Source organism: Scomber scombrus, chromosome 5, assembly GCF_963691925.1.
Source record: "Scomber scombrus chromosome 5, fScoSco1.1, whole genome shotgun sequence".
NCBI classification, from domain to species: Eukaryota; Metazoa; Chordata; class Actinopteri; order Scombriformes; family Scombridae; genus Scomber; species Scomber scombrus.
Window position 1 is genome coordinate 19,916,736 of NC_084974.1, and position 17,932 is coordinate 19,934,667.

Genomic DNA, 17,932 nt, shown 5'->3' on the forward strand with positions numbered 1-17,932 from the left:
ACTCTGGGTTTCTTAGTTACCACGGCCACCTGCCCTGCTCAGGTGTAATATTAGAGTGAGTGTCAGACAGACTAATGTGAGTCTGTCTGATTAAGTTCTCTTTAAGGTGTTTCTGAGGAAATGTGCTGAACCCAACTCTGCTTTTTACAACACATAAACCTTTAAGAGACAGGAATTTACAAGGATGCCATTGGGGAAAAAGGTTCGCTCTTCCTCCGCTTCAGGAAGATTAGAAACCTTACATGTGTCCAGGTAATCTGCTGTTTTTTTGTTCGTCTTCCACCACAACAAATCACATTGTTGTTGTTAAATGCCATTCCAATTTAAATCACATTTTCACACAAGGAGTTTTAATCTCTTGGGAAGGGATTTTAAGATGATTGGATAAGGTACTGCCTTGTTTATATGTCATGTATTCGTGTTTGTCCCGTTCAGAAAATGTTTACTGTTGTCATGGAGCTGGAGTTGCCATCTGTGGCAGCACTGAGCAGTTACCTTGTAATACAGGAGGTAACCTGGGATTCAGTGTCACATTTCTAAGATTAAATAGATGAAGTTGGAAGTGTTGGCTCCATCAAATCAAGTAAAGTTTATTGTCATAGATATATGCTTTTAATAACGGGTAAAACAATTACTTGCTGAAATTTACCCATAATGACAATAATGAGAAACATGCATGTACTTAAATCGGAATAACAGACACAGTTTAAATTCTCCCAGCATCCTTTCTGAATTGGGGAGTACAGGACAAAGAACGAGAAAGAGTGCTGGGTCGGGTTGTCCAGGTGAGAAAGTCTCAGATTACTCCTCATCATCAAGACGAGCGGGTGTCAGCGAGGACAGGAAAGAGCAGCCTGAATGGTTGGTGCGGGAGCTGCTGAAACAGAACAAACGAAGACACTCTGTCACACTTGGAGACAAGGCTCAAATCATGAGACAACACCACGACCAGTCTATTGATCCAATTCAGAGCCTGGAGGTAAATTTTTCAAAAACAATTCTGTGAATGTGAGCTCAGAGAAGTCCACAAGTTTAAATGTCAACCCATCCACCCAAAAAGTCTAGATTATTTAGTGTCATCATAGATGTTTTCACCTTTCCCCAATGAGTTGATTTTTCTCAAATTGCCAGGTTTAGCCTGAAGGTGTCACTAGAGTGTTGCATTGCCATACTTGTCAGTTTACATGCACTCTCAAAAGTACTTAAACTCAACTCCAGCAGAAGCATGTCTCACCAGCAGAATGAATGTAAGGTAATGCCAAAAATGCCATTTTAAATCAAGTTGATGATCAATTTACCTGCAGCCTGACAGCACATCGGGCAGTACAATCTATCCAGGTCCAAGGGATGCCATGTTTCAGGCCAAAGTAAAACAAACACAGTTGCTGAGACAACTACTTAAAAGGACCCCAGTAGATTCAAATTCAAGCTTTAAAGCTGGCAGGAATGATAGAATGACATAGAAGGTTGATACAAATGCACTGGCTGAAGTTTGTGGGTTTTGTTTGCAGATGTCAGTCACACTCTCCTGCTTAATGTAATGAGCAATGTGCCATAACAGATTAGGCAGTGCGGACTTAAGAGTTCAAAGTTATGCAGCTCTAATAAAGGGATTTGGAAAGCGGTCGAGGTAATATGAACACTTTCAGCACTTCCTTCACCCTGACTGATTAAACAATTATCTCCTCAATTCAGGAGATACCGTTGGGAACCCACGACTCTAGTTACATCCTTGAGGAATTAGGCTGTTTATCCCTGTTATTTATTAATGATAGATCAAAGAGTGTCATGGATCAAGGACCCGTTGCTAGGAAACCATGGCAAAGTGAAGAGATGCCATTCACACAGAGAGCATGGCTTGTCATGTGGCCTTGTGCAAGCATCTCAGAGACATGTCATACTGTAGCTGGTGGCTGCTTGTAGTTACCATGACAGGCAGTCATTAATAGTCAGAGGTGGAGGCCGCATCATGTGTGTTGATAATTATATGTAACATCTCCTATCCATCTCCATTAACATCTCTAACTATCTCTATCTCTAACCTTGATTTTTAGCACTCAGACTTTTTGAACTGTCTGGTGAGTGTTTTTAGTGGATGGAGCATTTTTGCCATGCCTTTAATACTCAGGTTTTTTTTTAGCATGGTTTTCAAGCTTATCTTTCTCCAGTTGTTGTTTTATAATATTCATAATCAACCTGTGTTAAAGTTATTGGCTCATATTGGCCTGTGCCATCATGTAATGACACATTTTTTTCCCTCTCTGTAATAAGATTGATGAGAAGATATCACTTGATAACCTCCATAAACTGAAACTAGCATTTGAGGTACTGTATGAACTTTAAAAAAACAAACAAAAAACAGACAGTCTGGTGTTTAATTTTGGGAAAATTTGACTGTGTTTTTCTTTATGAAGGAATTTGAAACAGGTTGCTTGAGAACCATTGATGCAAAGAATTTTGGACGTATAGTGAAGACGTGTTTGGGTTTTCCTCAAACAGTAAGACCATGTAACTTTTCTCTTTCTCAGCTTCTCTCATCTCTCTCTGTGGCTGAAATCTTTGCAATTAAGGACAAGACTTTGCAATTACATGATTAATTATGCAATTCTTTCACACTAAGTATCATATTTGTGTCATTGTTCTTTATTCTTTTGTTCTTTGAATTTCACAGAGCAATGCACAAATTCAAGGGTTATTTAAGAAGATTGATTATTCAGGCCAGGGAAGAATTTCATGGGTGAGCTGAAATTCATATTTGTTTCTAATGGAGCCTACAGTCATTTTATTCAGTGCAAGTGAAATTGCTATAGTTATAACATTATTCCATGCATGCCAACACCAGGACTCCTAATAAAAAGTTAGGCCACCATGAAATGGGAAACAGTGATTTGGGTTAAATCAGCTTTTCTAGTGCCAATTTGACCGTACACTAACACATTTATCTTGTGCTGAGTCCCAGGTGATGCTTTCTTAAATCATAGCCTTGACTGTGATTCTTGACTTTTAAAATAATCTCAGGGTTTTTTCTGCTTGAATAGATTATAAAGATGAAAAAATATTTCTTGTATTGCACACTTGTAATGAAGAGATTAAAATGTCTATATTTCTGTATTTCTGGTGTTCCACTGGAGTGTGATTTTTTTAACACTAATGTTATGCAGGGTGAGTTCTGCACACACATGCTGCAGGAGTACAAAGAAAAAGAGGAAACAGCAAGACGCAGTAAACAGGTGGCTTTCACTCTGCCAGCCACCATGAAGACGTTGTGTCACAGCATTCCCACCATCAACATCCACTCCACCCATGATGGCACCATCATAACTGTGCGAGAAGATGGGGCTGTTTGCTATTGGAGTCCTGAGCTTAAACCTCAGAAGACCAAACACATGTTTGTATGTTTGAACTTTTGTACAATTACCTTAAATTCAACATTTTTTCTTTTTGTTAAACTCATTTGTAGAAATAATTGTACAAGTAGGAGTACATTTTCCATTTGTTGAACACTATTTTCAACGGCAGATTAATACAGATTTGGTGTTCTGGTGAATATGTGGGGTTAACTCAAAATAGAGAGTGCCTGTGTTCATGGTAACAAAAGATCCTGTCACTCAGATGTGTGGCTCTGTAATGTGTTTTTAATGGTCTTTGAACAAAATTGAGGTCTATGACATTGAGAGAGCTGTATCGGGCTTTGGCTACACAGGAAACACGTCTAAGATTGATTCATTGCTGGTTTGAATTTTTTTGGTGATATCTATTGGTCCCCAGACTTAGCCTCTTATATTGTCCATATGCACTGTAAGGTGTTCATTTTATTTGTCACTCCTCTGCATGTAGCGACAAAATATCATGAACACCTTATGCAAACATTAAATAAGATATGACATCATTAAGCAAGGTAGAACCTCAGAAAATTAGTTAAAACATCACAAATGGACACAAATTAAGTATTTGTTGCAAATATAGTCTTGTTTTCACCTCCTGTAGTTATACATAAAACTTTGAGAAACCTAACAAATGGATTTGCTCATTAATCACAGAATGAAGGACCTGCAAACAGGAAGTCAAAGTGGGCAAGTGATTTTACTCTGATGACAGAGTACAACAAGCTGATGATTGGAACAGGGTAATATGAAAAAAGGTGTAATAAAATGACAAAAGACTAGATTATTAAAGGAGCACTGATTCCTCTTGTCACCAGTCTATAAGTTTGTTTATTGTGCCTGTCGTTGTTATCTTGCAGGGACAGAGAGATCCAACTTTATGAGCTTTCCACACTGGAGCCTTATTGCCAAATCAATACACTAGACACAGTCCCTTTGACATTAGACTACGGGTGAGCAACAAAAACAGCTTTTTACAATCAAATGTCCCTCCAAAACTAAGTATCAACGTGTGATGGTTTGTGTTTTTGCCCACAGCTGCACAGGCCTTGATAAATGTTGTATTCTGTATGGAGACACTGAGGTAAGTCTTTTTTGTTGAAATCAGATCCAATTATCAGACAAAAATCAGTCATTATGTCCCACTTGATTAATGCTGTGAGAGGTTATTTTTTTTCTACTTGTGATGCAGGGATGTGTGAATATCATTTTAGTGTCCTCTGTTGGAGATACCTTCAGGTAATCTGATTTTTTTAATCATCTACCGGACATATATTCACTTTCATTCTAGTTCAGTCAATCCTCCTTTGTGCTACATTGTGCTTTAGTTACATTTGAACAGGAGTAAGATGATGCAGGGTATCATAGTTAACAGTATACACAATTTTTATAGTATACAGCAGTATGAGGAAGTTTTAGCATCTTTTCCAGCAAATCCTCTGCCAACCACTTTGTCAGTGATTAAATTCAAATTTTCTACACAGCTGGGTGACCAAAGACAACCCAGTCTGAATGTGACATCAACCATTAACAACCAATCAGAAGTGTGCTGTCTTGTTTCCCTCCTAGATCATGTTTTTGGCTGATCAAAAGGAATTAGTTAGGGAAAAAGAACCAGGAATTTTTCCTATGAGGGAGCAACATTTACTGCATGTTTGGTGATTTCTGATTGAAATAACACTTGTGTTCTTGAGTAAAAGGTTTGGGAGCCTCTACAGAGTATATTAACATGACCAATGGCAGTCTTTGCATCAAGATTTTACAATTAGTAAAATCATACTCAGAATCAGAATGATTATTAGTAATAAGAATCATAGGTTTACCTGATTTGCCAAATAAGTAAAAGCAAATCTTGCATGCAAACAATAATAGAACTATTTAACTGAATAAGACAAATAATAAATATACAACACACAATGTCTTGTAAGAATTATGTTTTTTTTCATGACTTTTATATAACAATGTAATTAGTAGTACATGTACATGTACTGAGTTATTTTGTTCAGGTTATACTGGAACATATTGCATGGACTGTGAACTCTGGGAAAAAATAGCCACATTGAGAGTCACATTAGCACAGTCACTTCAAAGATATGGTGGAGCATTATTGCTTCCTATAGGGTCATCGCCTTTCAGAGAAATTATATGCAGCATATGGATGTGATGATCTGTCTTAGAAAATGTAAGCAGGCCTGACTGTGCATTTCAACTTTTATTTTTATAGATTATGGAATAAATTACCAAAGATTGAAAATATGCCCAACATAACAATTGACAATGCAGTGCTCTCTCCAAGTGTGACATTTGTGCGATGGAAGATTCATCAGGACTGGGTGACACAGGTGACATTTTACCTTTCACCGTGTCCCTGCATTTCACTTCTGTTCATTGTTTGAAGAAATAGACTCAAGTTTAGCCAAGTGACAATTAATAACATCTTCCAAAGCAGTATAACAATCAATATTGTTCCATAGTGTGGCATTTTACTTGTATGAAGAGCAGACCATTCTTAAACACTGAGCAACTAACTCTCCTCTCTGACTTTAGGTAAAATATTTGCCAAGTTTCCAAGCTGTTATCTCGTCGTCAAATGAAGAGGCTTCATCTGTTGTTATGGGTGATTTCTTGTTTTTTGGCAAATCTTCTGCACATGCCCAACAATAGCAGATAAATGCAAGGTTTTCATTATTGTCATATGTACCTTAACACATGCTTACTTCTCTATTGTTACACATGCAGATTCTCCTCATTATGAAAGACCAAAATAGAAAATTAGGTATACTGAAGTTGATGATAAAAATAGTATTGAATTTTATGACTTTGTATGAGCAGCAATTAAAATCTGGACTAATCATGAGGCAACCTTGTAGGAGAGCTGTAAGCGATGACTCATCTGTCACAAATTCTCCAATCAGTGCCAGTGTATGTGTGCATGATCGCCCATGTACGTGGGCTTGTCCACTTGCCAGCTTGGTCATTTATTCTGATAATGACTCACCCTTGCTCAAAAAAAATGTTTTGATCGATGGTTGTGCACATGAACTTGTAATAAAATGTTTTTTTTTCTTTTTCTTTTTTAAGGTTGTGTGCTGCCTTTAACGGACGCTGAGCAGCAATTGAGCGAGATCAGAGAAGCTTGTTATGAAAGTAAGACCAAGAAGGACCAACTGAGCTGGACTCCACAGCTCAGGGCTTCATATGACCAGACAGTCTTCACCATCTGCAAAGGTGTGAAGACCTTTGATCTTTGTCAGAAGCACAGCCTGCTGGTTACTGGAGGCATGGATAGACTCATACGCATGTGGAACCCACATTTTTCGGGGTGAGGGACCCTGTTTTAATTGGATCTCTTCCTAATAACCTTAAAAAAACAAATACATACATGTTTCTATTTTTCATTCCAGGAAACCAACCGGGATTTTGAAAGGCCATTCTGCTCCTGTCATGTACCTCTGCATTTCCTCGGAAGACAGTCAAATCTTCTCAGTCTCCATAGACTGCACTGTAAAAGTGGGGCATGACTTATTATGTTTCACTTGTGATATTGTCTCTCCTAAATGACCCAAAATGAACACTATATGCATATGACTGTAGATGCTTACCTACTGAGGACATTTCAACGGCTCTCATTTCAGATCTGGGATATTCAATATCAGTGTTGCCTGTTTACAGCAGATCCAAAAGCCACTGGAATTCATGGTGACATATCTGCATGCCTATATTCCCCTGCTATGAAATCCCTTTACACTGCAGCAGACTGTATGGCTGTGCTGTCCCTGAAGATAAGGTTGGTTGTCGTGCCTTTATGTTTAACATATCATAGACTCCAAAGGCCTAAAGATATTCTGAAAATGCCGTAATGAGCTAATTTTAGGATATGTCGGGCGTCGTACTTCTAAAATAAGACAGCTGATGATTTGGAAGATTTATTGTTAAGGGATTTACCCAAATGATACAGATTCACAGTTTTTGCTCTGTCCGGAGATGAATGCAGTGACTTAATATCCAACTCACTGTTTATTATCTTGTCCCTCTGTAAGGCCGCAGCTTCACAGCCGTCTAAATGTCTCCCATAATGAGCCTGTAATGTGCTGCGGCTACAGTGAGGAGTTTCGTCAAGTTGTCAGCTGCACTGAGGGATCTGTGAGTAAATTAGTACTTTACAACATCACAGCTTCACATTTCCAATTTTATATAATCAGATGTATATGAACTGTAAAAATCAATGAAAATGTTCTTGGCTTTAGGTGGTGAAAGTTTGGGATTTTGACACTGGACGTCAGGTTTTTGAGTTTGGTGGCACACATGACCTGTCTGCCATCACATGCGTAACTTTTGACCCCAAAGGGAGGAGGTACAGTTCAAGACTCACCTTGTCATAAAATATGTTTACCTATTACCACAGCACAGGGTTTTATTGTGTTTGCAGACTCATCACAGGGGGAAGAGACGGTTGTCTAAAGATCTGGAACTTTAACAATGGGCAGTGCCTAAAAACCCTAAAGAAGGGTACGAACTGTAAATGTTCATTACTTCTTCAAAACAAAATGTTAGAAGAAAAGATTTTCATCTCCAATAATTATGAAACTATGTTTTTCATCTTGCCTGTGTAGACAGTGAATGTCACGAGGTGTGCGACTGCATCTTTCTGAAAGTTCACAGGAATTCGTAAGTAATGATTTGGTATTTGGCAAGTGTTCCAGGCTCTGTATAAATATTAATCCATGTTGAGCTTGTGCAATTTATGTTTGAAGCTATGTGATGTCTGTCGGCCGAGACCGGAAGATTGACATTTACTCAGTGAGTACAAAAGAAACGAAAAAAAGATATATCTTCTATCTTCTTTGTCAGTTGTATTCCAGGAATCCCAGTCCAATTATTTCTCCAATTCCTCAATCCCTTCAACATATCACATCCCATTTGCATTTGTTTACATTGTCATTACCAGCTGAACTCCATTCTGCAACAGCAAAAGAATACTGATAGTTTGTGCCACGTACTGTATAACCTAATTTGAATTTCATTATAAAACCAGACAATAGCAAAAGAACTCATTGTCACTGTCTTCTTTATAAGGATGTTCTACAACCTGCTATTTTTGTGATCCAAACTTAACAACATGTATTAAGTTTTGAGATGTAAAATGTCTACTGTTTCCTGACTGTACTGCTGTATTTTGTCAGGACATACCCGAGGACCCTCACCATATCCAGAGGCCACAGCCTTCATGGCAGGATGATCAGGTGATTAATGAACAGAAAACAATTTTGACAATAACTAGGCTGTTCAGGCAGCCTAAAGTAATAAGTAGTTTGATTGGCTGCGACTGAGAGTTTGTATCCCCACAGTCACATTTATTTCTGGCAGTTTTTATTATTGTATTATTATATAATTTAGATTAAGCAACACAGTAGTGTATTAAGTAGTTTACATTGGCTCCACATTGCTCACATACACCTGTAACATGCTGTTTTAAACTTATTGCATAATAATATAATATAATATATATACACAACAATATAAGACTCTATTAATGAGCCATTCTGCATAATGAGGACGTTTCATACAGATACTGACATTTTGGAGATAATACTTGTGTACTTTTACCTGAGTACATTTTTCGAATGCTGGACCTTGTAATGGACTATTTTTGAAGTGTGGTGTTGCCACTTTGACTAAAGAAAAGGATGTGAATACTTTCACCACTGGTATTTTTAGATAAAGTCACATTTCAAATGCATTATAACCTGCACTTGGTCATGTGGATTTGCATTTACTTCATGTTTGTCTGTGTATGCAGAATGCTTTTTAAGCCTGTGCATTTGCTTCCCTGACTGGCTTAACATTTTACATTATATAGTACGGGCACTCAGTCAGTTCTGCTCATGCTCTGACTCAGTCACTGTTGCACCTGCAGGGCTGTGAAGATAAGGCTTTCCTGCTGGTTCTGTGTTCATATTACACAGACACATAGAGGACACTGTAGCCTTTGGTCCTAAGAATCGTTTTTTTGCTGACTTGCAGGAAAGCTCAGAGAGAGATGGATAACAAAGCCTCCTGATCTCTGCCCTACTGTGCAGCATCGCCTGCAGAAACGTTTTTAACTTGAGCAGCAGGTTACCCCATCCCCTCTGTCTCCCTTTTTCATTCTTCTCCTTTGTTCCATTTCTCTCAGTTTTGAGATTTTCAGCTATATAATTTGGAAAATTTTTCAGTTTTTTCTTTGCTGTCTGTTTATACATATATATATATATAAGTACTAATGCATGTATTTCTTGAATATATTACAATTGTTACTCATATTTATTACATTTTACTGTTAATAATTGTTGTCATCACATCACATAATATTCCTTTGAGTCAAAGTCCAAGTGCAGCCATGTTTTCACAGGTCAGTATACTGTAGTTTATGATTGCTCCAGAGTCTGAAAACACACACTGAAATTTTGGAGGGTTTCACAACTGACTTAATTCATATGTGTACCAAATTTACCTTTGCACCCCCACCACAATGTCTCATTGGGTTATTTCAGTTTTTTGTACACATTTTTGTTTTGCATATGAAATGATTTGAGTCAGACATTTGAGTCAGATCAAACATTTAAACCTATTTCAGAAAAAAAATCTGCGTTAGAAATGCAGATGATTCCACCTACCAAAATGTCACTGTTTTGTTATTCAAGGCATGCCAAATAGATGCTAAAACCAGTGCTAGTCTTTGGGGATTTCCTTTTCTCACTATTGATCATTTTGTCTGACTAGATTTGCATTTCGGTGGATGTCTCACTGTGAATGAAACTAGTCAGTTCATATAATTACCCAACCTTTAGACCATGTATCCTACAGCTAAATTCATAGGGTCACAGCACGTAACATTTAGGACTTTGAAATTGCAAATATTAGTTTGGTCTCCCGGCTTTCCTAAAACGGGGCTATCAGGCACAATGTAACATTATTAGCCAAGCTTGTGGAGTGGCTCCAAGGATGGGAATATCAGTCTGTGAGAAGTTGTAGCGGTTTGGTATAGACTGAACTATCCCAGTAATCTTAACAACTATTGGATGCATTCTCATGGAAATCTGTACAGACATTTATTATACCCAGAGGAAGAAGTTTAGATCTGAGATTTACGTTCAAATATGCACATCTACCTCAATTGTATTTTGTATTTAGTGCAAATTTGCAAATGTTATTACATTTACCAGCTAAGCCTTGACATTTAGCTCAAAGCAAAGCTGTGTCTAAGTACTGTAGTGCATGGCTAGAGTGGCAGTACACTCTTAGTCTTGTTTAAACAGCTACAACACCATCTTAATTAAAAATACATTCTGTACTTCTGATCCACATAAAGCTTTAAACAGGACTGTAAACTTTATTAGATCACTGCAGAAAGACAAAGTATACTGTTACACACCCTGCAGTGTAATACAAATTGAAATTATTTCATATAAATCAAAACCAGCATAAACTTCACTTCATTATCAGTTAAAAATCACCTGCTGTGTTTCATTCAGTGTTTTTTCTCAACATGAAGCACTCTTTCACAATCCCCAATAAAATCATACTATAGATTACAGTTCTTTTTATTTAATTTTACCTCTATAATTTGGTCATCTTACCTGTGACAGCAGGGCACTGTCCTCTCTACATGTGCTCTAGGAGAGAAAATTGATTCTCACTAACGTTGTATGATCCACTGGAGGATGTGACGCTCAGTCCCCTCTCATGTCTTTCATAATGGCTGGTGGTTACACTCACCCCAATGAGGCCCATTAACAGAGTTGAAAGATTGGATGACAGTGGCCAGTAAGAAAAGTGACCCCCTTGATCATCTACAGGGCCCTCTCTTGAAATTGTTTTCATTACTGGCCTGCAGGAAGAAGATCGAGCATATAATTTGTATATATACACACACACACACACACACACACACACACACACACACACACACACACACACACACACACACACACACACACACACACACACACACACACACACACACACACACTTATATATACATACATATATAATGAATATATGTTTCATTAAAATTTTAAATGACATGGCCCAGTTCAGCTTCTTCTTCACTTCAGCTTGGATATGATAGCACTCACTAATCTCTGTCAAAGTGAAAAATGCCATCTGCTTTTCCTGATTTGGTTCGTATTCGTGTTTCTTTCCAATGAAACATTCTTGTAAAGTTCAGTGAGAAATAAACACATGAAGTTAAGATGAATCATTGTGTATCACTGTGAAGTACAGTGGCAGCAGTAATGTCTGACTTGTCTGCTTGCTCAGGGGTTTGACATCAAGTCAGTTGCTGCTCCAAAATGTGTAACACACTTGGCGAAAATACTGTAAGCGAAATCTGGTCTTTTGTCATTGATATTCATACATGGGTTGAAACAAGATGTATTGAAACATTTTATTTTTTATTCAGGATTTCTCTCAGCTGTTTAATGAGACTCCCTAGCTCTTCAGAGAAACATGTCCTTCATGTACTTGGTTAATAGCTCTGTGACCTTTTAGTTTTTCATTTATTCTATGAGGTTTGCAAACTCATTAAACATGTCTAAACTGATAAATATTTTTTTAAATGTTTGACATTCTGGGAAATAGTCTTATTCTTATTATTACCCCAGAAGGCTGTGCCATCAGTGTGTGAGTGAGCATTAGAGACTTTCCCTGATGAGCAGGTTGGCACCTTGCATGGCTGCCTCTCCCATCAGTGTATGAGTGTGTGAATGTTAGCATGTAGTGTAAAGAACTTTGAGTAGTTGGAAGACTAGAAAAACACCATGTAACTGAAGTTATATGAAGTTAAATGAGAAGATTAAGACCACGGTCATACTTGAGCACTAATTATGAACCTACAGCCATCAGCCACTTAGCTTAGCTTAGCATAAAAATGGAGCAGACAGGGAAGCTAGCCTGACTCCAAATGTAAGCATCATTTTTATATGTTTTTGTTTTTTTCACTGACTGAACAAATGAGATATGATGTGTTCATTACTGTGCTGGTAGGCTGTTTTGTTCCCTTTGAACAGGGCCAGGCTACATGCTCCCCTTATTTTTTCTGAGCTGCTGGCTGTAGTTTCATGTTTATTATACAGACAGAAGAGTGATATTCTCATTGAACTCTTGGCAAGAAAGCAAATAAGCCTATTTCTCAGAATGCTCCAACAGACTAATGGCCTGTACCATTAGTAATACCACACCAGGCTTTATCTGTTTGAAAGTATTATTTGGTTTTGAAAGAAGAGAAGGCAAAAACTGTTGCCTATCTTCCCCAGTGTAAGAGATAAAAAGTGAAGCTTTAATAATTTTCCATAGTTGGTTAAACACATGCTGAAGTGATGGAACAGGAGATAATATATCTTTTCATGCTAAAATACTGATAGGAATCCTTCAAATGAACTATTAATTATCACTCATGACACAATGAAAATAAAATCATGCTGGCCTATTGCACTGCAAATAAATGTACACCCTGACATCATTTTCATTATCTCTCAGTTGTTTAAAGACACTCACACTTTGTCTTTTCCTCAGAAAAATGGCCATAAGGAAGACATCCTTTGTGTGACACATTGTCCCCCATCTCTTGTGGCCACCAGCAGCTATAATGGAGAGATTATAGTGTGGAATGTGATTTCTGGACGTATACAGACACGGTTTGTCAGCCCTCTGCCAGCTGAACGCCAAAATGTTGAAGGTGAATACGGAGCTTCAAAGTGAACGATGAACATAATCGATCAAATCTCCTTTGATCGTAAAACCTGCTATGATCACAACATTTCATTGTCTCGTATTTTTCTCTTACGCAGGCCTGGATACTAGTGTTCCGAGCATGATTTTCCTGAAGAACTCCAAGTTACAGCAATTTTCTTCGGCTACAGCTCTCCTGTCGTCTGGAGCCATGGGTCAGTGTTATGAACAGAACTAATTACTGAGCATGATTGCACTTTATAATCCATTACAATGTCTTGCAATACAGTGCCAATGATGTGCTTTCTTGTTTAAAGGTTGTGTAAATATCTGGAAAGTGCTCAATGGTGGGAAGTTTGTGAGGAGCTTCAAAGCTGTGAGAAAATTCACTCAACTAAATTCTTCTGTTTCACCTTTAGAGATCAAGGGATACAACTCTAATTTTTATTTTTTTTTACTTTTCTTTCTATTCTCTCTACTTCCAAAATTGCTGATCAAAGAATAAGACAATTCATACTGCACTGTTTCTTTGCTTTGCTCTAGTTTTTAAACAACTAGCAGGTACAGTACCTTCCTTGCAGCTACACAATGCAAAACAGAGCACTTTAATATTTGGGTGAGCATGGGGGTACCTGAGGCAGCTGTGTGTTCTGAAAGCTGAAATAAAACATGTATGAAATTATCCAAGTGAAACAGAAACTGCTTACATTTAAAACATTGTTTAAAAAAACCCTTAAAAACATCTCTTTTTTCGACTTTGCTATCATACAGTTACTTAGCAACATCGGCTCTTACAAATTTTCAGGTGCTGTTTTTTTCAGGCACTTACATTTTTCAGTGATTAGTTTCTACAATTTGTTGCCGGGCACATTTTGTATTTTTTATATCATATTATTTGAAGAGGGCTATTATCTTTTGGAATGTATTATCTATCTGCAAGGAAGGTAATATTTGGTTACCACACAGGGAGAGATAACTGTTAGGTGTTAATAATTGATTCTGTCTCTCTATTCAGCTAGTTTGAATGGAGTGAAGAGAGACATTGTAAAATAATGAATACAAAGACGTGATGCTTGGTGTAATGGTTGAAAAGTAGCCTACTCATGAGAATTTATTTTTCACTTGTGTTTTGCAGTCGAAGTTCCAACAAAAGATTACAAAACTGGCTAAAACAGACAAGGACACGTTGTACGCTGCTGACAGAATTGGTTACATCTACATTTATGACATGGAGACATTTGATCTTGATGCTGAGAGAAAGCCACCAAGAGGTTAGCGTCACTTATTTTTGCAACTGCCTCTGATAGACACTGAAAAAAGCCATGAATAAATAGACGTGAATTAATAACATAATATAAATGTTTCTTTCTTTCTTTTTCCTTCTTTTTTTTTACATTCATTCAGCTAAGAAATTCTGGCGTGCCCACACCAGCAGAGTTACTGGGTATGTGAAGTAAATTTGTGACTTTTTATAGTCACAAGTCCTTCTTCTAACTGCAGTTAAATGGCAAGTAGACTTGATATTTCCTTAACTTTTAGCTTGCTGTTTATTTAAAACTCCCGGTGGGTACATCCTTAGTGGAGCCAATCATTCTCAGTATACTGCTGCAATAGACAAAGTGTAGAAGGAACTATGTGTGGGAATGTCTTAGACAGACGATCAGTATAGGTGAGATGCTGCCTGCGGTGCATCTGCCATCAGACACACCAGCACACTGGAAGATTTAGATCGTTCTGCCAGAAATGCCTTCTCCCATTTCATCGCATCTCATTCATCTGTTTATTCTGGTCCAGCCTGCAGATCGTTGACAGTGATCTAGTGGTGCTTACCTCATCCATGGACTTCACAGTGCGCCTTTGGAGTGCACATGGAGAATTCATAGGTGGGTGTCATTATGCATCTGTCAATCCTCTCATTCTGGATATTATTAATGTTCATGCAAACAGCATTAATCTTGAGCATGGCACAGTGCTAGAGGTGAAAGTGCTGTTATGTACAGTATGTTCATTTAGCGTGACTATATACATGGACATTATGGGCACTGCTGCAAAAATGAGCTGCTGGGTCCCCAACCTCCCACTCTCTGTGCATTGTGTATGTGCTGTGTTACCTTCAAGTACAAATCAAGTACAGAGCATACTGCAAACTACATGGCAGCTTAATTATGTTTTGCCTAGAGAGCCAGTGAACAACCAGCACTCCTACACCAAAGTATGACTCTAGTGCTGTGTGTCAATTACTTTTAGTTAATAGCACAAATTACTTCAGGAAATGAACTATGTAAGCACAATATTACCAAAAACAAAAACAAAAAAACTCTCTCTGCATTTTGATGAATAAGATTAGGTGGCAAAAGAATTACCTCTTCAGTTCACATTATTTTGTGCATTTTTCCAAACAACAACAAAAAAAAGACATTCAATTAAACCACTGTTGCCTACCTTGATAGTCAAGACTTGACTCTCGCTCTCGCTGTTTGCAGTGTTTTTCTGAGTCTTTCTAAGCAGCAAAAGGAAGAGTGTAATCACTCTTTGGGCCAACCACTTACTGAAAATTGCCTACATAGCTTTCACAAGATAACTGGGCATAGAGTGTAATTATTTTAATGTATGTAACGTCATACAGTGGGAAGATTTACAGAAAGCAGACAGAAAAAAATGAGAGGAAAGTTCACATTTTTCTTAGCATTTTTGCACATTATTTTGAAAAATTGTTGGCATTTCAAGAAATGTCATTGAAAGTAGTATGGAGTATGTAAACACCTTTTTCTCTGGTGTTGTTAAAAGTGTGCTGCACGGTAGGGAACTGCTGCAGAGAATTCAGTTTTGGCTTTGTCATATTCTTTCAGTACCATACTGTGCAATTTCCCAAACCATTAATAACCTGAATAAAATAAACCATTAATAATTTCTAAAGGGGCATTTGGGCAATCTGAGAGCTGGAGTGTCCACATCTCCTCTTCCTGGATGCATCCTGCCGTCCCCTATGAGGTTTTGATTGATCCTCTGAGTATGCCAGATCATGAAATCCTGAGAGTAAGAACACGTCTCCCTGATGCCATCAATCCTGACAAGACAGAGGCTGACGTGAAGGAATTCAAGGTGACCTGCATTATTTCCCAATTAATTATCTGAGCAGTGCAAGGTATATTTCTCTGTCTCTTCCTCCCTCCAAATGCTGAAATTAACTGAACTTTGCCTGCTCCTCTTGTGGCATAATTACAGTCAGAGACACACCCTACGCTGACACTTCCTCCAACATCCATCAGTGACGGAGACATTGAGGAAGATTAAAGGCATGTTTCACCCACATGAACACAGGACTGGGTGAGTTATAACCATTACAACAGCAAAGACTACAGTAGACATGCAATCCAAGTCTTAAACCAGACTTAGTTGAAAATGTGACTCAAAATATTGGGTTTTGGTTTTTTTTTTCAGGGATATTGTCAAACCAGTGAGCTCTGAAAGGCTTGGATACTGTGAAGCTACCAAGTAACAGTGTAAGACCTAATCTCTCCCATGCTGGTATTGATCCTTTCGTATGCAACACTGAGGAACTGAAGTCAAATGAACAAGATGAAACTGTATTGATTACATTTGGGAAACTGGGTCATTGCAGCATCTACTACAATAGAGACAGAGTGATGAAAAATATAATATAATGAAATAATATTGAAAATTAGGGTTGAATATATTATATCAAACTGGGTTTTCAACAATAGACCATGTGAAGTGAAACCAAAGACGAATGGAAGTATGGAACCATGTGAAAATGTGACAATAAACTGTTCCCATTAATTCAACAAAGCCTGCATAGGGGGTCCCTCGCTTGAAGTTCAGGCTGCATCACTGAGATTTAAGTGCACAAATATGTGGAGGGATTTCCTACAAAAACACTAAAGGACCATTAAAGCAACAGCAAGACTTTTCTCATGGATATTATTTCTTATAGCATTGCTAATGTTTAAAACAGACAGCAGTCAAATATAATTATTTTGACAGATATTGAAACTTGGCCCTTCATCCTTAAAGTGGCAATAATCAATATTTTTTATATATTCACATTACTAGTATGTGAAATGGGTCACTAATAATTATCACTTGACTCTGCAGTTCCCCTCAGCTCTAAGGAGCCTTTCAGCAGATTTTAACTCATTGTTTTGGCCACTACTAGATTTGATGGAAACCAAAAACAAAGCTTGAATGTGAGTAAGTTATATAGTAGATATGCACATCCGGAATATAAAAGCAGGTGCTGAACCAAATAACTATCTGTAATGGCAGAAAAAAGTCTGTACTCTAACTCAGACCCAGACTCAGTCTAAGACAGTCTGAAGAAGAGCAGAACTTGAAATGTCACTTGTGATAACCCATTAACTTATACCTGCATTTGAAGCTACAATGCACAGACTTTTTTTCTGTCCTAGTAAATATTCGTCTGAAATTTAAAGTTTGCTTCACAAGGTGATAAAAATGTAAGTGTTGAGTTTCTGGTGCCCCTAAGTGGCCAAACAATCAGCTATTGCAGGTTCACATAAGGAAAAACATTAATTTATTCATTGTTTTTCTCTCTTTTAATTTGAAAAATTACTGTTGGGGATACAGATAACATTACTGATTCTAATAATATGATAACATTAGAAGAAAAATAAATCTCATCATTCCAGTATTAATGATTCTAGTTTGCATAATACATGTATTTATCTAAAGATATGATGTCTTATGTTCTAATGAATGTATTATCCACAAACTCGTGAACAGGCTCTGGCATACATTGTATTATTAATAAAAAACAGTATACTTGCTTTCAAATTTCAGTCTTATGTTTTACAAAT

The 17,932-nt window shown here is 37.6% G+C and overlaps 1 protein-coding gene across 1 annotated transcript; it reads left to right on the plus strand.

Annotated features, from left to right (window-relative positions):
• The first annotated feature begins 184 nt into the window (after nt 1-184).
• On the plus strand, nt 185-16,593 carry wdr95 (WD40 repeat domain 95). The gene is given in 29 exon segments (XM_062419885.1): nt 185-252; nt 721-959; nt 2,246-2,325; nt 2,415-2,498; nt 2,672-2,737; nt 3,162-3,392; nt 4,041-4,126; nt 4,244-4,336; nt 4,422-4,467; nt 4,576-4,622; nt 5,608-5,725; nt 5,931-6,000; nt 6,465-6,705; nt 6,788-6,893; nt 7,019-7,170; nt 7,424-7,526; nt 7,631-7,737; nt 7,813-7,892; nt 7,997-8,051; nt 8,138-8,183; nt 8,567-8,626; nt 12,939-13,101; nt 13,214-13,309; nt 13,412-13,470; nt 14,230-14,365; nt 14,889-14,972; nt 16,012-16,130; nt 16,234-16,421; nt 16,536-16,593. Coding segments are annotated over 29 exon segments (3,081 nt in total).
• The last annotated feature ends 1,339 nt before the right edge of the window (nt 16,594-17,932 follow it).